The following is an 18,335-nucleotide window of genomic DNA, read 5'->3' on the forward strand; positions in this document are numbered from 1 at the left end:
AGCTGGAACCAAGATCTCTCTCTGCTCCTGGGATCTGTGCCTTACGACTCCTGCTGGCTTCTGACCTTGTTCCTATTGGTGCACAATCTAGAGCCCACAGCCCCTCCACATCCCAGAAATGTTCCCCTCCTCAATCCACCCTGGATCTGTGACCTAGAACTGGGTAGTGGGCAACAAACCTGCCAAATAGCACCAACTCCCACATGCTGCACAAGGTTGAGGTGCCCCGCTATGGGCTTGGGATTGGACCTTGCCCTTGAACACCACCTCTTCCTTGAATTGGAGTGCTCTGTAAGACAAGCTTTTGCCCACACCTCTTCCTCTGTGCCCACAAACTTCTCTGTCTATATCCGTATGCCAACCTGGCCTGGGAAAATGACTCATCATGACTTTTTCTTGAATTTCTCCATCAGAATTTGGTCTGGTGTACTTCCTAGATTTGTTTGGAAGAGTTGAGGGAGGGAGAGCTCACTATGCTGCCAGTAAAGGGATGCTACTCCACTATCTTCACTTTTTCCTTAACAATACTTTCTCATTTCCTTCTGGTGGTATTATTTTGTTACTGTGTGAAACACTCTTAAATAGACAACAGTTGTTAAATTTGATGGACCTCCAAAAGCTTTTTATCATGACCCAGATACTTGGGAAGAAAAGACACCCCTCTGCTGCTTATGTGAGGTTAAAAATATAGCCACCCCAGCACTCCTCAGAATGGGGACCGTAGCCACTGCTGCTCATCTAATCTCCCTTTCACCATTATTGGATACTTACTCATCTGATGACATTTGTGATTCCACATCATCACAAGCATAAGAAATAGCTTCCTACAGAAAAAAATCCAGCTCCTCTTCTCTGCAGAAAAAGCCTTGGATGTTTTCCTTAGTTCTGAGAGTTCAAGACTTTCTATTCTTCTCTATCCTTCTCTATGTCATATCTCTCACCCTCTACCCTTGTTGTACAGGTTAGAATTCAACCAGCCAATAAACATTAATTAAGTGTTTACTATGTGCCAGGTACTACACTAAGTACTGTGGATACCAAGAGGCCAAAGACAGTCCCTGCCCTCAAGGAGTTTGCAGTCTAATGAGGGAGAGAATATGGAAACATAGACAAAGCAAGCTATATACAGGATAAATAAGAAATAATTAACTGACAGAAGGCACTGGAGTTGAGGAAGTCTTCCTAAAGAAGAGGGGGGTTTAGTTGGGAAGGAAGCCACGGCAGTCAGTAGTCAGAGCAAAAGAGGAAGAGCATTCTAGGCATGGGGAAACCGCCAGAGAAAACGCCCAGACCTGGGAGGGGGCCAGCATCACAGGATCCAAGAGGACACAATAGGATAGAAGGTATAAGAAGACTAGGAAGGCAGGAAGTAGCAAGGTTATAAATTGCAAACAGAACATTTCCCTCTGCCTCCTTGCCTTCTTTTTCTTTTGTTTCTTGCCTTTTCTTAAAGGAACATTTCATTCTCCCTGATAGTCAGGTATAAGGGTAGAGTTCCTCCACACACACCCTCACTCCAATTAATCAAGGAAGCAAGCAAGTGTGACGAGCTTTTAAATATCTAAACAAGATAGTTTATATCTTGTGATCTCTTCATCAGGTCTGTAGCTCTTCACTGGGGCAAGAAAGAAAGTAATATTCACTGAGTCTTTGTATAAAATAACAGTTAGTCTATTGGTGATTAATGTTCAATCCATTAAGCTCCAGCCAATTTCACTTCTGAAATTGAGGATTCTAGTCTGAAAAATACCTCTGACAGGCAACCCTTTTTTAGGGAGAGAAAAAAAGTTTCTCCCTCTTTCTCCTCCCCTTTCCTTCCATTGATGATGTCAGTAGAGAGGAGACCAATAGTACATCCAACTTGGAGCAGAGAGACTTAAACATGGAAAAGCACAGACATAGATGGATGCAGAAAGATACACACCTAAAGGAAGAAGCAGCTTCACAGCTTGTGACACCTGACTGTAGATTCAAGAAAGAACTTCCAGTAACCAGGAGTTATGATTTTATCCTTTGGTCACACATGTTGGCTCACTATCAACATAACCTAAGCTTAATCACCTCCTCTCCTTCCCTTATGCTCTGTGGAAGAGTATATCCCAGACTTTGGGGAAGGGAGAACATTTTGTACCAACTGTTTTTACTTAACCACCTTTGTAAACATCCATTTCTTAAAGCTACTTAGCCCTGTCTGATAGTTAATGGGAAGCAAATGGGCAGGGGCTTGTGAGTGGCAGTACTGAAACTGAACTCCTCAGTATCATCACTGCAGAATGAGTTAGCCACCCTCTGGGAACCCAACCTGCCAGTGAGAGTGGGGAGTTGGGAGAGTGAGCCTAGACTGGGTGCTGCTCTAGAAAGGGAAGATTTGTTCCTATAATCCTCTCACTTCCAACTCTAGGCTAGAGACTAATTTGTACTTTGTAAGTATATAGGTGTTACATGATCAAAAATCAAATTTTCTTTCAGTCACAAGATTCTCCCTGGCTCTCCAGACATGTCTGAAGCAATTCCACAGTCTTTATCTTCTGGGCCTTGGCGGCTAAGTTCATAGCAAACACACCTAACACAAGCAAATGGATTAATGAAATGAAGGGGGAGAATCCTTTTAATGAGAGCTACTCACATTTTCCACCTTGCTTCCCCTAGGCTCTCTATGCTGGAGTGGGGAGTAAGGTGCAGTTTATTTCACAGACACAGAATGCAAGCTTAGCTCCTGGAGTTATGCCAATCCTCTCCCTCCCTCCCATTTCATTTCATTTATTTAATCATGCCTTTAATTGAGGCTTTCTTATCACAGAACTAGAGCTACAAAAGTTCTCAAAGGCCACCTATGCCAACCTCCATTTTGGACGGGTGAGGAAACTGATCGGTTTGCCGGTCCCTCCATTACTGTTATCAATATTACTGCTACTATTGTTACTATGACTTATTATTATCATTATCATTATCATAGATGTTGCTTCCTTGTAGAGATGATATACACTGCAAATATCTGTTACAAAGGGAAAAAACCCAACCTTTCAAAAATTGAGTTTTTAGAAAAGGGGGGATTGTCCAGAGGAGGGGCATGAATGCAAGTGAGAGTTTCTTGCTGGAAGCAGGTGAAGCTCGGGTCAAGGAATCCCCTGACCAGCTTGTTTTCTTTCTTTCCTCAGGTCTATCTCAGCATGACTACAACCTAGGTCAGAACTCTGTTTTCAGTAAGTGAGAATGAGGGAGCAGATGGATGGATGGATGGACAGGCCAATAGATGGATGGAGAAATGGGTGGATGGATGGATGGATGGATGGATGGATGTTTGGGTCGACTCTGTGAGCTGCTGAGGGAACCAGACCCTGGCAGCTGGGCTCTAGACTTGCCCCTTGGGAAAAAGAAGCATAAAGAGTCTGGATCTTCTTTGGCCTTTACCTTCACTTAGGCCTTGGGCTTGGTCTTAGAGTCTAGTGAAGAGCTGAGAGAGGCATCACCAAGCTGCTCTAGTACTCACAGAGGTTTCCTTATTATAGACAGAGAGCTAGAAGGATTTTCAGAGGCCATCTAATCCAACCCCCTTATCAGATGGGTGAGGGAACTGGGCCATGGAGACTGACCCAAAGCCACACAGCTTTTGGGGTCAAAATAGAACCCAGGTCATCTGACCCTAGAGCCTGGCCTCTGGCCACTAGCTTTTCCTCTTTTCCTTGTGATGGCATTTATTCAAAGGAGGTGCTGTGATCATAGGCTGAGATTGCAGAGTCCTGGGTGATTTGCCCTGGGCCACCTAGGGAATCAGGTGCTTGACCTGCCTTGAAGGTCTCCATCTGCTCCCATTCTCTTTGCTTTCCCATGAGGAAGGTCCCACAAGGCTGGTGGTTTGGGCCTTGCCTTGCCTTTCTGCCTCAAGGCTACAAAGGAATCCTTGCTAGAGATAAACAGAGCCAGATCTGGAAATCCACTGACTCGCTTGTTTTCTGTCCATCCCTCCCTTCCCTGGTACATGCCAAGAGTCTGAAGTTGTGAGTGAGTGAGTCATCGGAGAGATAGATGACAACCTCATCTGTGACTCATAACACTTCATGTCAGCAAATAGAGAGTGGAAAGGAGAAAGAAAGACAGAGAGACAGAGAAGGAAAGAAAGAGAGAGGGGCAAGGGAAGGAGAGAGACAGAGAGAGAGAGAGACAGAGAATAAGACAGAATGAGAGACAGAGAATGAGACAGAGAGGGAGAAAAGCAGAAAGGGGGAGAGACAGAGAAAGAGTGAGACACAGAAAGAAAGAGGCAGAGAAAGAGACAGAGGTGACATAAAGGGGAATTGGGAGGGTGGAAGGAGGATTCCAATTCTGGAAGTGTCTGGAGGCCTTGGCTCTGACATGATAAGGCGAAAGCTGGCTTTCAGACCTGGGGACCCAGAATGGAGAGGATATGAAGGGTTGGTGACATGGTGTAAAGCCTAGGAAGAGCAATTAACGTCTTGACCTAGGAGGCAACAGGGCTCCTGAAAATTTTGAGCAGAGGAAAGACATGAGGAGATTTATTTAATGGGATTGTATCCCCTACATGTAAATAAGCAGCCTATATATATGAATAGGAAACACCTTTGGAAGGGCTAGGGCCTAGATCCCAGGCCTGTGCTAGAGAGATTATGATACAATGGAGGGAACACTGGATTTGAATAAAACACCTCTTCAAACACCTCCTTTCTCAGTGACCGCCTGTGTGGCCTTGAGCAAGGTATTTCCCTTTGCTGGGACTCGGCTTTTTCATCTGTAAAAGCAGGGTTGGTCCCCATGACCTCTAAGAACATCCCTGAATCTATCCGGTGCAGGCTGGGTAGGCTGGCTCTGACTCTAATTCCTTCCAAGTTGACTGTTTTATTTTCGCTGTAAGTTGATGCCTCAGAGACCCACAAATCAGGGCTTGACTGATTGCTTCGTTGATTGGCTACACTTAAAAATAATCTGAATAATGCAGATTAAAATTAAAAGTGGGTGTATACATTTACACACCCCGCCCAATAAAAAACAAAAAACAAAAAACAACCAGAGCCTGGTTGTTAAACATTTACTGCCACACCCCTGTACTGCTCTAAAAACAATGCTTGAGCACAGCAGAAGTTCAGTAGAAGGCTCAAGGAATGCAATTATCCCCAAGCTGGAAGCTAACAGTAATAGCAAAAGTAACTGGCATTTCTATGAAACATTAATGTTTGCTTTACATGGCTTACCCATGGCTCTTGATTCAAAGACCTTCTCCCCAGGCCTTTCTAAGGACTCTGTCCTCTCTTTCCTTTGTCCAGCCCACAGAAAACCAAGGATCATCTACACTGCCCTGGCTCTCTTGGTTCTGGCCTTGACTGTTGCCCTCTCAGCTGTGACTTCTCTGTGTGAGTTACTCGTCCTCACCATTCCCCACCCCCACCTACAGGGCTCTGACCCTCATTCTCTCATTAGATGGGGAGAAAACAGCAGAGAAAACCCTGAGAGGGAGAAGAGTCTATAATCTAAACCAGGGGCTCTTAGCCACTATGTGTGACCCACTGGAGAGGCTGATGAAGTTTATGGCCCCTTTCTCAGAGTAATATTTTAAGACTCATGATGAAAAAATGCTATCTGCCTCCAGAGAGACAACTGATGAACTCTGATGCAAATTAAAGTCTACTTCTCTCACTTTTTTTTGGCTTTTTTTTTTGCAATATGGAAATACGTTTTACATGACTTAACATGTATAATTGATATCATATCACTTGCCTTCTCTGTGAGTAAGGGAGAGGTGAGAGGTAAGGAGAGAATTTGGAACTCAAAACTTAAAAAGAAAAGAACATTTAAATAAATAAATAATATTTTCAAAATATTTCTACTTAAATATATAAAATGGAATAATAAGGTTACAAAGAAAACCAATTACATTGGAACATGTGGTGGGGGAGGGGCTCTCCAATTCAGTTTTTCAATTTGCGTTTCTACATATACTGAAGATGAAAGACAAAAGCTTATGCCTAGAGGGGGCTGGACCAGATAGCCTCTGGGGTCATCCCAGCTCTAGATCTTCCACCCTCCTTGGCCCTGTGGCCCAGCAAAATTAAGTATAAGGGACTTGTCCAAGGTCACAACATCAGGATATGTCAGAGGCAAGGCGGGAGCCCAAGACTTCCTGAATCTGAAGCTGTTATCTGTAACCAATATCCTTGGGCACCCATTCATCAGTCTAGACAGGGGTTCGGGAACCTGCGGCCTCGAGTGAAGGTTCCCCACTCCTGGCCTAGAACAACAGTTTTCAAAGTATGGTTTGTAAGGTAAAAACAATTTTCATGATAATACTAAGATGTTTTGATTTCTCAAATAGTAAATATTGACAGACATATTCAAGAGTGTGCTGGAACCAGCTCATTTAGGCTGGAGAAAGCCAGCTGTTAAATTTTCACTGTAAGCATCAATATCTGAAAATCAGCAAATGCTACAAATGAGGGCTACTTTATTGTTTTGTTAGTTGTCTAGACTTAAGAAAGTGATAGTGAAAAGGTTAATAATGGAGATTAAACTTAAATGTGTATCACATATATATTTTTTTCCCAGAAAGCCACTTGTTAAACATTTTTCAGCACCCTACTGGATATACAAAAACTCTTTGGGGTCCCCAACGATTTTAAGAGCACAAAGGGGTCTTGATACCAATAAGAAACATTGATCTAGAATAGATGAGAAGTTTTCCTGCAATGTTTCATAGCAGCCTAGAGTTGAACCAAAGTCCCCCCAGGCTGTGTCCACACAGCACTATCTGGGCAAGGGCTTCCAATCTGGTAGGACCTTGAGTGGGGGCTAGATGAAGGACAGTGTGTCTCCTAACCAGATGCCAGCCTAGCTACTAAGCCTGGGAGGTGGGGGAGGGGGAGAGGAGCAGGGTCATCCCCAGAGAATTTCACACTAAAGGAAGAGGAAGAGTTTTATCTGGACACAGGAGCTCAAAGCAGAGACCACCAGGGAGTGCAGGAGGCATTGTATGGACTTGTGCCAAGCAGGCATCACCAAAACCTAACCATAGCCCCTAGAACAGTGGAAAGAACATTGGCCTTGGAGGTGGGAGGACCTTGATTCAAATCCTGCATTTGATGCTTTTTTTTTTTTTAGTTGTGTGTCTCTGGGCAAACCACTTAACCTTAGAATCGTCATCTGTACCATAGGTATCATAATAGCCGTAATCCCCAGCTTCCTCAGTCCTTGTGAAATGCAAATGAAATAAATAGTGTCATAGAAGCCATGCAATATCAGAGCTGAGCTGACACATGAGCTTCTCTTTAATTCCCTAATCCTTTGGTTCCAGATCTCCAAGTGAAAACTACTGACATGATTTCAGACGTACACCTGTGGAAAGCTCGTTTGGAGAAAGTCAATGCCTCCATCGCAGCCCTAAGGGGCCAAAATGGTGAGTCCCTCACATGTCCACCCTTGACACTGACCCTCACACCCACTCCAGGTCTCCCAGAGGGATGTCTGCCAGATCCCTGTGCTGGGGGGCTTCATGACCATCCCTCATTCTGGCTAGGTTGCTCCTCCTCCCTAAGGTACCCAATGCCCTCTCTCTGCCAGGGAGAAGTCAAGGGAGCTCTGACCAGGCTCCAGCTCTCACACACCAAGCTTTGGTCAATCCCCTGTGCCCAAACCTCTTCAAGCTAGAAGTTGGGGCTGAAATATGCCCTGTTCCTGCCTCATTTTGACTCCTCTTTTCTTCCCAAGAAATCCTAAGGCAGCGACTCTCAGAGATTTACACTGTCTACAAGGGAAGTCTCTACTACTTTTCCTGTACTGAAAAGCCCTGGGTTGATGCCGAGCTGAGCTGTATATCAAAAGGCTCTCACCTGACCTCAGTGACCTCAGAGGATGAACAGGTCAGTGCCATTGGGGATGGGGGGGGCTAAGAACAGGAGGCAGAGATCTCAGTAAGTTGTGTCCATGAGCAAACAACTTCACTTTTGTACTAGCCAAATCTTAGGTTCATTAGTAATAATAATGGTTATCATTTGTAAGCTTTTATGTCATTTTATCCTCACATCACCCCTGGAAGATATGTGTTATTTTTATCCCATTACAGATGAGGAAGGCGGACAGAGGTTAAATGACCTTCCCATGGTTATACAGCTAAATGGTATCTGAGGTAGGGTTTGAACTCAGGTCTTCCTGACCCCAGGTCAGAGACGCAGTCTCACATACAGTTCATCAAAATACAGGGATTATTGATAGCACATATAGAGGCAAATGTCCAAAACTAGGGAGATGATACTGTCCCTCACTGTCCTCTATCCTGGTCAGACCACATGTGGAATACTAGATTCCATTTTGGGCATCTCAGTTTAAGAAGGTAATAAGCTGGGGCATGATTGGAAAGGTGAGGGACCTAGGATTCATGCCATGTAAGGATCTGCTGAAGGAAGAGGGATTATTTAATGTGGAAGAGACTCAAAGTGATGTAAAGGCTTTCTGCAAGTATTTGAAAGGGGAAAGAGGGATCCTTATTCCACTTGGCACTAGAGGGGAAAACCAAGAGTCACACAGAGAAGTTTCGGAGAGACCAACTTAGGCTTAAGGTAGGAGAGAGTTCCTGATGATGAGAGCTGCCCCACATTGGAATGGGCTGCCTTGGGAAAGAGGGGGCAGAGCCTGGAAGACCACTTGTCTGTCAAAAGTCTTGTAGAGGGGATGCATTTTCAGGCTACATGGTCCCTCAAGTCTTTGAGACTGATCTTGTGAATCACTGGGCAAAGGATGTGAAGGATGTTTGAACCCAACCATCTGCCCCCAGGACAGATAAGAATAAACAGAGGGGGTGGTGGCATCTTATCTATATCTTACAGATGAGGAAACTGAGTCCCAGGAAAGTTAAGTGACTTGCTTGAGGTCCCAGAGTCTGTGTTTGATCCTAGAGGTACAAGAGAGCTATTGAAATTTATTGACCAGGGAAATGGTTTGGTCAGATTTGTGTTTGAAACACATACACACACACACACACACACACACACACACACACACACACACACAGATAATACTCACAAACATACACAATCAACAATTAGGTGCACATATGTGCTCAGATATCCAAATATGCCTCCTTAAAAGCCCTCTCATCTCAATTTCTAGAGATTTCTGTACAATAAAGCTAATGGTTTCCAGTACTGGAATGGCCTGAATAGAAGAGAAGATAAGATGACATTCCACTGGACTGATGGGACCTTGTATGATGAGGCCAAGACCAAAGAGTGAGTCCAGCCTCCCCTGTCTCCCCTGGGCCTTCCATCTGCCAATGGCCCTTTGGAAACTCTGGGAGTTTTCTCCAGGGGAAGCCCAGGCTGAGGGCCAAGTCAGAGGAAGGAACTCTATCTGTCCCCTGCTACTATTCTGTATGTCTCTGCTCTCTGTGGACATATATGTTCTGTCTGCATCCACATACGTGTGAACCTCTTCTGGCCTCAAGAAACACTGAGGTAAAAATAAGACAGGAGCTCTGAGTTTGATGGACTTCTTCAGGTACTCATAAAGGCCCTGACAAGGGGTGGGGGGAACATGGGGCCACTTAGGATGTCTCTGGAAGAATTTAGAAGACTAGAGGGAGAACGTCCCTAGAGGTCTCCTGTGCCACTGACTTCCCAGGCCCTGGCTGTGAGTTGGGCATTCAGGGCCCTTTTGAGAAGCCATACTGGGATAACACCTGAGGCCAGGCCATCTTGAAGCTGCTAGGCTCCAGGGCTGGACCCAGACACAAAGGAGGAAGTTTTCTATTGAGTTTTGGTGTATAACTACAAATCTCTCTCTCTCTCTCTCTCTCTCTCTCTCTCTCTCTCTCTCTCTCTCTCTCTCTCTAGGTTTTGGGTAACAGGGGAGCCAAACAATGATAAAAACAATGAGCATTGTGTCCATTTCTCGAGGAAAGCGCTCAAATCATGGAATGATTTAAACTGTGAGTCTCCATTAAAATTCATCTGTAAGTGGAACTGTGAGTCATCTGGGCTGTGCAATGAAATGTTTGGACACAAACACTGAATTGTTCTGATTCCCCGTATATGAAACAATGGGAAATATGGCAACATCCTTCCATCCACTATCAATACCAGTTTATGGGTTTCATTTTCTTTCCCACTTAAAGTTTTCCTGAAGGAGCCTGAAATGATCAGTAGGGGGATTGATCAGCTTGGCCAAGTGATGCCTCCATCTCATCAAGCAGCCTTCTAAAGGACTGGACCTGTTCTAGAGTGAAGGACAACAACCAAGCCACCTGACATGTACTTCCTCCCAACCCTCGCCACTAGCTGCTTTCAAAGCTCCCCTCCAATGCCATCTCCTACAGGAAGTCTGTCCTGGTTCCTTCCACCCACCCACCCACCTAGCTGCTACTGCTTCCATATCCTTTCAGATTGCTTTGTATTTACTTGGCTTTTATTTTGTAGTTATTTTTATGCATGCACGCTGTTTCTTCTGAGAAATGCAAAGTCTCTGAAGACAGGGACTGTGATTAGATACCTGACATCAGCAAGGGCCCAGTGTGGATGTTATCTGCAAAAGTCACTCTTTTAGCCAGTAACAAGAATTGCAGGAAGTAGTTTCGGGGCTCCCCTATCTAGAGATTAGGGATGTATGTTAAACTATACTAAGTAGAAACCCTCTACTCACTGAGCAGGACACAACTTCACACCAGAGGAGGATATCATGTACAAAAAGCCCCGGGAAGATGGAGTTTTCTCAAGGAGAAGATTTCACAGGGCTGATGGAGAATCTTCAAATCTCAATCTCCTTGCAGTCTTCTATGGCTTAGTGGCAAGCAACTACATGGTGCAATCGATAGAGCACTCCTCCTGGAGGCAGGAAGACCTGAGCTCAAATCTAGCCTCAGGCCCTTATTAGTTCTGTAACCCTGGATAAGTTGCTTAATTTCTGTCTGCCTCGGTTTCCCCATCTGTAAAATGAGGGTGATAATAATATCTACCTCACAGGGTTATTGTGAGGAATAAATGAGATAATATTTGTAAAGTACTTAGCACAGTGCCTGGCACATAGTAGGTGCTTAATAAATGCTTTCTTCCTCTACCCTCCCCCTGCCCCTCCATCGGCAGCTGTGAATTGTGATTTGTCTGGGTGAATGAACCTAAAATCATAGAATTCCAGGGTGGAAAGAGATTTTAGAGCTTTCAGTCCAGCCTTCTCATTTACCTCCCTGGCCATGTTTCCCCTCTCTGGCCATCTTGCAGTCAAGATGGCACCAAAGACCTGGCCTAGAAAACCCAAACTTCTCAGTTCTAGAACTCTCATCCTGGGTCCTCACTGTTGTGATTGGGATTGCCTCACCTGGCCCACTATATCGAGGTCAGCCCCAGACATGCCCAGCTAATGTCTCAGCCGAGTGCATACCCAACACTCCCCTCACCACACATTCCAATTACAGAATGTAATCAAGACCACCTCAAGCTAAAACTCTTGGTGCAAAGGGCAGGAAATCCCCAATTCTGGAGACTCTAGAATGGATTAGCCAAGGCTCTACAGAGCTGAAGATGATGCCAGCCCAAGACATGGGTGAGAATCCCCCAAAAGATGACCTGTCCAAAAGAAAAGGGTCAGATTAAATGATCCCTTCTAGCACTAAACTCTGTGAAGCCCAGGAGTGGGCCATTTTACAGGGCAGGGCATTTTTTAACAACTTTGCTTTTTGATGGGTGAATCTAGAGGACTTTGAACAAATTCTAGAAAAGATGTTTTGGTTCCCAGAAAGAGCATCCAGGGAGAGAAGAGGGCAGCACAGAAAGTGGACCAAGGCCCAGGGAGTCAGTCAGCAGCCTGAGGAGAAGTCCAAGGCCATGTGGAATGCACCTGAGAAGCAGATGAAGCCTGAGGCCTGCGAATGGGTTGTTATGATCAGGCCACGGGCAGTTATATCACTTTTTTTCTTCTAAGAGGTGTTTGAATACTTAGGTTGGGAGTGGGGTGGGACCCTGAAAGCTTTCAGAGAGTTATCCCTCCTGTCCAGGCTTCTGGCTCAAGGCTAGAACTCAGGCAGCTATGATGAGGCCCCCAAGAGAACATAGTATTGAGAGCAGGAAGCCCAATCGGACCAGATACAGTGACAAATACTTCAGTTCAAGAAGTCTTGAGTAGGAAGGAAGTGGGACGTCTTAGCTATGGGTGATAAGGACTAGCAGACACTGCTAAGTCTAGGGAATTGTCTGAGGCTCAGGAGACTGTGACTCACCTAAGGTCTGAGACAGGATTTGAACCCCAGGAGTTCCCCACTCTCTCCTCTAGGCTGAAATACAAACCTAAAAGATAAAAAACAACATTTGTACAGTGCTGGGGGCCACAGGCAGGAGGGATATGGCAGCTCAGCCCAAAAGAAGCAGGAGCCTTGACTGGTTAGAAAAGCAACAAAGGCTTAAATGCTAATGAATCACTTTGAAATAACAATGAGAATGTGTTTTTAATGGTGACATTATGGAAAATTCCAGGAAATAAAAAATGAAAAAGCAAACAGAGTACTTTTGCTAAAGGGTTTTAGACCTGCTGCAATGGAAGTTTGCTTATTTACCTAGGATGAACCCAGTTTGACTTCCTGAACAGAGAGAAAAACAATTCTATAAGCAGCTTTTGAGCCAGAATGGCTTTAAAAGCATTGCCCAGGTCACCTCCTACGCAACATTCAAATGTGAATAGGAACGCCCCGAAGCTAATGGGCCCCTTTTGGATAGATTCGACCTTTTCTTTGCTGATCAAAGGAATAGGCAACTTTTGCCTTCCTACACAAGGGAGAAGAGGAAGGGAATAAGCATCTATTAGGTGCCTCCTATTTTCCAGTCACTGCTCTAAGGACTTTACAAATATTATAAATCATTTCTAGACTTAAAGCAAGTTCTTTCATCAGTAGACCTTATGATCAAGAATTTGACAGAAGAAATCAATGGAATTGTTCAGGATACTATATTACTTTACAGTAATCATGGCTATTATTGCAGAGTACACATAGGTCGTACTGGAATGCCCATGGATCACCCCATGGAAAATATGGGCATTCCTTCTGAGGCACCTTACAAAAAAACTGCCAAATTCCTAATAAACTGGCCAAAAGGAAAAGAAAAAAAAGTAGGCAAAGAGGAAAAGTAGACAAAAGACATGGGGAGCCCATTTCACCTGAAGAGAGGCCTGAAGGTCATCATGCCTTGGGTTGGTCAACCACCCCATGCCAAAGGCTGAGGGAGAAAAGAAGGGCAGAATGAGAACAAAGTCTGAGGATGGGATTCTGCAGCTGGGTCCAGCTCAAGGAGAATCCCCTCCAATGTGTCCAGAGCTGACTTTCTGAAAGTAACACCATAAAAAGAATCTATAGAAGAAGACCTCTGGGTTCCTGCACCTCAAGCTAAAACTCTAGGTAAAAAGAGCAGGAAATCCCTGATTCTGGAGACGCTAGAATAGATTAGCCAAGGCTCTACAGAGCTGAAGATGATGCCAGCCCAAGACATAAGCAAGGGTCCCCAAAAAGACAGAGAAAAAATGTCATTCTTCACCAAATATTTACCTGTGGGCCAATGGTGGGCTTCAGCTGGGTTGTTCTTAGGCTATAGATGGACAGTCCATTCCTGAGACCATCTTCAGAGATTGGGCACTAGGCTGGCAGGATTTTGAAGGGCCCATAATCATCCACACTCTTATGGGGGCCCAATGAAAGAAGGTAAAGAAAATGTAAATTTTTTCTATCTGCAAGGAGGAAAGCTAAGAAAAAAGATATAATTGCTTTTTACAAAATTGTAAAAGGTATGAAAAAGAAAGATGTGGCTTTGCTCCCCAAACCTGGAACACTCAGTGGAGGGCCCTCCTGAAAAACAAATCTTGAAAAGAGCAGTTTTAGGAAACTAAAAAGAATAACAGGGAAGATGATAGAGTATAAGCTCCATGAGGGCAGGGACTGTCTGTGCTTTTTCTTTGTGTCCCCAGAGCTTAGCAGTGCCTAGTTAATAAATGCTTTTTGATTCATCAATTAGTTATTTACCCCATTACATTCAGAAATGATACAGACCATCTCCTCCAGCCATCCACTAGGAGGCCAGGGCCTCCCCACCAAGGAGCCTGGTCACTGTCCTCTTCTCCACCAGAAAGAAACAGACATCCAGACCCCATCCTACCCAACCTCAGCACCATTTCATGGCAGCAGAAGTGACCCTGGGTTCTCATCCAGTTCTGTGAGAAGCTTTATTTTTATTCATATATATATATATACACATACATACATATATATAATTATAAATATATTAATATTATATATATATATATATATATATATGTATTTTACCATAGCAGCTTATAAGCTAAGTATGCAGGACAGGAAAGGGATGGGTTGGCATATTTATGTCTCCAAGTTGTTGTTCAGTTGTTTTTCCATCCTGTCTGACTCTTCATGACCCCATCTGGGGTTTTCTTGGCAAAGATAACTGGAATGGTTTACCATTTCCTTCTCCAGCTCATTTTACAGATGAGTGTGTGGGACAGAGACCACTTACTAAAAATTAAAGCAAAGACTTAGATACCTTGAAAGTAGAAAGGAGTTTATTGCTTTCTCATGAGAAAGGGTACCCTCTTAGTCACCATCTTGGGCCAGGAGAGTACGAGTTTGGTATGGAAATCAAGGCTCATTTATGCCCTAACTCGAGTTCCTCCTCCCTAACCCCCTTCCCCTTATCCCACTGGCTGGGCTTTCAAGGGGTACAATCTATACACGGAGACACAAATTTGCCCAGAGACAAGAAAAGGTGAGAAGCTTTTCAAGGGCAAGCAGTTCAGGCTGGGGGCAGGGCTAGTCTTTCTGCTAAGCTTTAAAAACAGGGTCTGAGAGGGGGAGGGTTTTAAAAGCAATAGTCAAGAACTATTAACAAGAACCATTGGTTCCCTGAGGAGGCTTCACTTCTGAGACTCATCTCTCACATGAGGAAACTGAGGTAAACAGGTTAAGTGACTTGCCGAGGATCACACAGCTAGTCAGTGTCTGAGGCTGGATTTGAACTCAAGTCTTCCTCCCTCCAGGCCCAGTGCTCTGTGCACTATAGCACCACCAATGTGGAGGTCCTGAGTCCAAATTAGGAAGACCTAGGTTCAAGTCCTGCTTTTTACTCAAATTATCTGTGTCACCTTAGATGAGTCATCCCCTCTCAGTGTTCTAGATGACTCTCTGAGACCATAACCTATGGAGGATTTAGTTTCCTTCCTTGGTACACGCTACGCTGATGAAATCCTAGATCCAGACCAAAAAAAGAAAAAGAAAAAAATACCCAGATCACCTCCTTTTAGAGGTGTCACAAAGCTCAAATGGGACCCATTGAATCCTTCTGAAGCTCAGTTTCTTCCCCTGCAAAATGAAGACATTGAACCAGATGGACCTGAAGGCCCCTTCCAGCCATACTCATGATCCCTAGTAATTTTGCTGTGAGAGGGTTAGGTTAAATAAACACCAAGGTCCCTTCTCTAGTAGCTCAAAAATGCTTTGCTTATTTTTTATTGTTTTCAATTTTAAAAAAAAAGTTTTATTGACACATTTGTTTTTAATGTTACAAACATTTCTAGGTGGTCCCCACCCCATGAGAACTCTCTCAAATTAAAACAACTATGTAAAATAAGCAATATAGTTACCTCACCAGAAAGTGTGTGTAATGTTCCAGACCTGTAGCCACCTCCCAAATTCTCAATTTTAAGTGTTTGATTTAATTAACAGGAACCTAGTTTCTATCCCTCCCACCCCAGCCCACTTAAAAAAAAAAGGAAACAAAAGACAAACATACTGTAACAAATATGTATTGTCATGCAAAACAATCTGAGTCCATCAGCTATAGTGACAGTGAGGGCTAGATTTGAAATAGAAGGATCTGGGTTTGAATTCTGACTCTCTTACTTAACTACCTGTGTGACCTTGGGCAAGTCACTTCCATGGGTCTCAGTTTCCTTCTCTGTAAAATAAAGAGATTGGGCTAGATGGTTTCTAAAGACCCTTCCAGCTCTAAATCAATACTCTTATGACCTCTTAGACATCAAAAGGAGTTTTGGGAGGAGGAACTGGGTGAATGATTGAATAAAAAAGCATTCATTAAGAGAAGATCATCTTCCTGAGTTCAAATGAAGTTACTGTTGCTCCATTTTTATTACAATAATAATTGTTAATTATATATTACATACTAACTATATAATAATATAATTTATATTATATGCAGAATCCAAATTTCTTCACAGTGGAGTCAAACAATCCTTCCATGTACACAGGGAGGAGAAAGAGGGTTCGGGTACCCAGCTGGGGAAGGGGAGAATGGTGAAGTCAAAGAAAGAACAAAATGAGTGCATCCAGGTAAAGCAGGAGGAAATAGCTAAACAGCAAAATCATTTTGTCTCACATTTTATAGAGGAAGAAACTGAGGCCCAGGGATAGCAATTTGCCCCATGTCACACAGCAAGTTTGTGGCTTAGAGTTTAGAATCGAGGTCTCATGACTCCAGATCTATCCACTGTGCCACACCGTCCCTCTCATTTGACACTTAATAGTGCATTGCCTCACTTGTTTTTCCCCTGTTTGTGGGTTTGTACATAGTCACTCAGATTATAAGTTCTGTCAAGGCAGGACCATGTTCTTCCTCCCCCCACTAGCATAATGGCTTATTTAGTAGCCACTCAATAAATGTTTGTTGATTGACTACCTTGTTACCCTCGTGGAACCCGCTTCCCACTGTGATGTCCTTCCTGTTTTCTTCTGCATTTTCTGGACATGGAAAAGTTAAGTCAAGTCAACAAGCATTTATTAAGGGCCTGGCTCATTGTGCTAAACCCTGGAGAGACAAAGAAAGTCAAGAACAAGCAAACAGAACAGTCCCTGCCCTCAAGGAGCTCACCGTCTGAGGGAGGCACAATGCAAATAACCAAATGCAAACTAGATACAGACTGGGTATATTGGAGACAATCCCAGAGGGGAAGCCGCCAGCATTAAAGGAAGTCTGTAGCTGGAGTAGTCTTGAGGACCAACAGAAAAGGTAGCTGTCCATGGTTACGATTGGATCCTGCTCTATAAACTATAGGACTTCTGGCTGACTCCTGTGTCTTGATGTATCCGCTTCTCATGTACAAACGCAGTAAAAGAAGCTGGCCCAGTGCATGGCCCCAGAGTGATTTCCAAGGGCCAGCCTGCTAACACATCTGCCAGCCAGCTTCAGCTAGCTGCAAGGCTGCTCAAGCCAGCATGAGTGACTGTGGTAAGCCCAGAATTCCACAGTTGCCCTTTAATCATTAAGGCTAAGAATACTTATTAACTCTACTCCTCTGCAAATGGGCTTTGGGCATCACTGTTCCCATAACAAAAATGAGGAAGAACAGAATGCAGGAGATGGGGGTGGGGAGAGAGGGGAGCCTGGAATTGAATCTGTACCAATAGTGATTGTCTTAGCTTCTCTATGTTTACTGTTGTTGCCAGTGTAATAAATTTTACATATATGCATATACATACACACACGTACATGCATCTAAAAAAACATACTGGACAGGTACGTGGTGCACTGGGCTTGGAATCAGGAAGACTCATCTTCATGAGTTCCAATCCAGCCTCAGACTAGCTATGTGACCCCTGGACAAGTCACTTCACCCCATTTCCCTCAGTTCCTCATCTGAAAAATGAGCTAGAGAAGGAAATGACAAACCACTCTGGTATCTCTGCCATGAAAACCCCAAATGAGGTCACAAAGAGTTGGACACAACTGAAAAATGACTGTCCATTCCATTCATTCACATGTCATATAATACATACATATATATGTTTGTGTATATATATTTATGTACACATATATGTTAGTCATATACACATGTAGTTAGCATACACTGAATGTATGTAAGTTCTTTAGGACTGAATTGAGAAAGAAAATAAGATTGAGGAATCACAAGCCAAAACAGTTATGAGTGATTCAGGGGAGTTAATATAAACCCCAGGATTTGAAACACGGAACCTGGGGCACTAGGGAAAGATTGGGATCTATACAAAAGGTTGAGACCTCAGGGCGCTTTGGGTGCGTTCAGCTGGAAGTAAGTTCTCTAGTGGATGTAAACCATGGAAGTCCCATGGGAGATAGTGTTGTCATATGTACACCCAGTGTTATATAAGGGCATTAACCAAGGGCCAAAAGGAACACTTAAGAACATGGATCAAATTTAGCTTCCAATGGTTCCCTCTTCAAGTGCCTCATTGGGTTATGGAGGCAATCTGATTGGCTTTTTAAGGCTAAACTTTCAGAGCCTGAGCTAAGGTGTGGGGGTGCCAATAAAATATCTACTTTAATACAGGTTCATGGCAATTGGTTTCAATCAATTAA

At 43.8% G+C, this 18,335-nt stretch overlaps 1 protein-coding gene across 7 annotated transcripts in view; it reads left to right on the forward strand.

Moving 5' to 3' along the window:
- LOC110218403 (C-type lectin domain family 4 member K-like) overlaps positions 1–18,306 on the forward strand; it is a 31,811-nt gene extending 13,505 nt beyond the window's left edge. Inside the window, exons 2-8 of one of the 7 annotated variants that reach the window (XM_021001110.2) lie at positions 3,159–3,203; positions 5,280–5,366; positions 7,301–7,402; positions 7,714–7,865; positions 9,112–9,230; positions 9,834–9,928; positions 10,115–18,306. In XM_021001110.2, coding sequence (XP_020856769.1) covers positions 3,159–3,203; positions 5,280–5,366; positions 7,301–7,402; positions 7,714–7,865; positions 9,112–9,230; positions 9,834–9,928; positions 10,115–10,200 — 686 coding nt within the window. In that variant the 3' untranslated portion in view covers positions 10,201–18,306. Of the gene's footprint in view, positions 1–2,890; positions 3,204–5,279; positions 5,367–7,300; positions 7,403–7,713; positions 7,866–9,111; positions 9,231–9,833 lie in introns of those variants that run through there. The other 6 variants (XM_078149248.1, XM_078149245.1, XM_078149244.1 and 3 more) reach the window with 6 other exon arrangements.
- Positions 18,307–18,335: the final 29 nt, after the last annotated feature.

The sequence above is a fragment of the Phascolarctos cinereus genome, unplaced genomic scaffold (genome assembly GCF_003287225.1).
Source record: "Phascolarctos cinereus isolate Bilbo 61053 unplaced genomic scaffold, phaCin_HiC Scaffold_2;HRSCAF=192, whole genome shotgun sequence".
In the NCBI taxonomy this organism is placed as follows: domain Eukaryota; kingdom Metazoa; phylum Chordata; class Mammalia; order Diprotodontia; family Phascolarctidae; genus Phascolarctos; species Phascolarctos cinereus.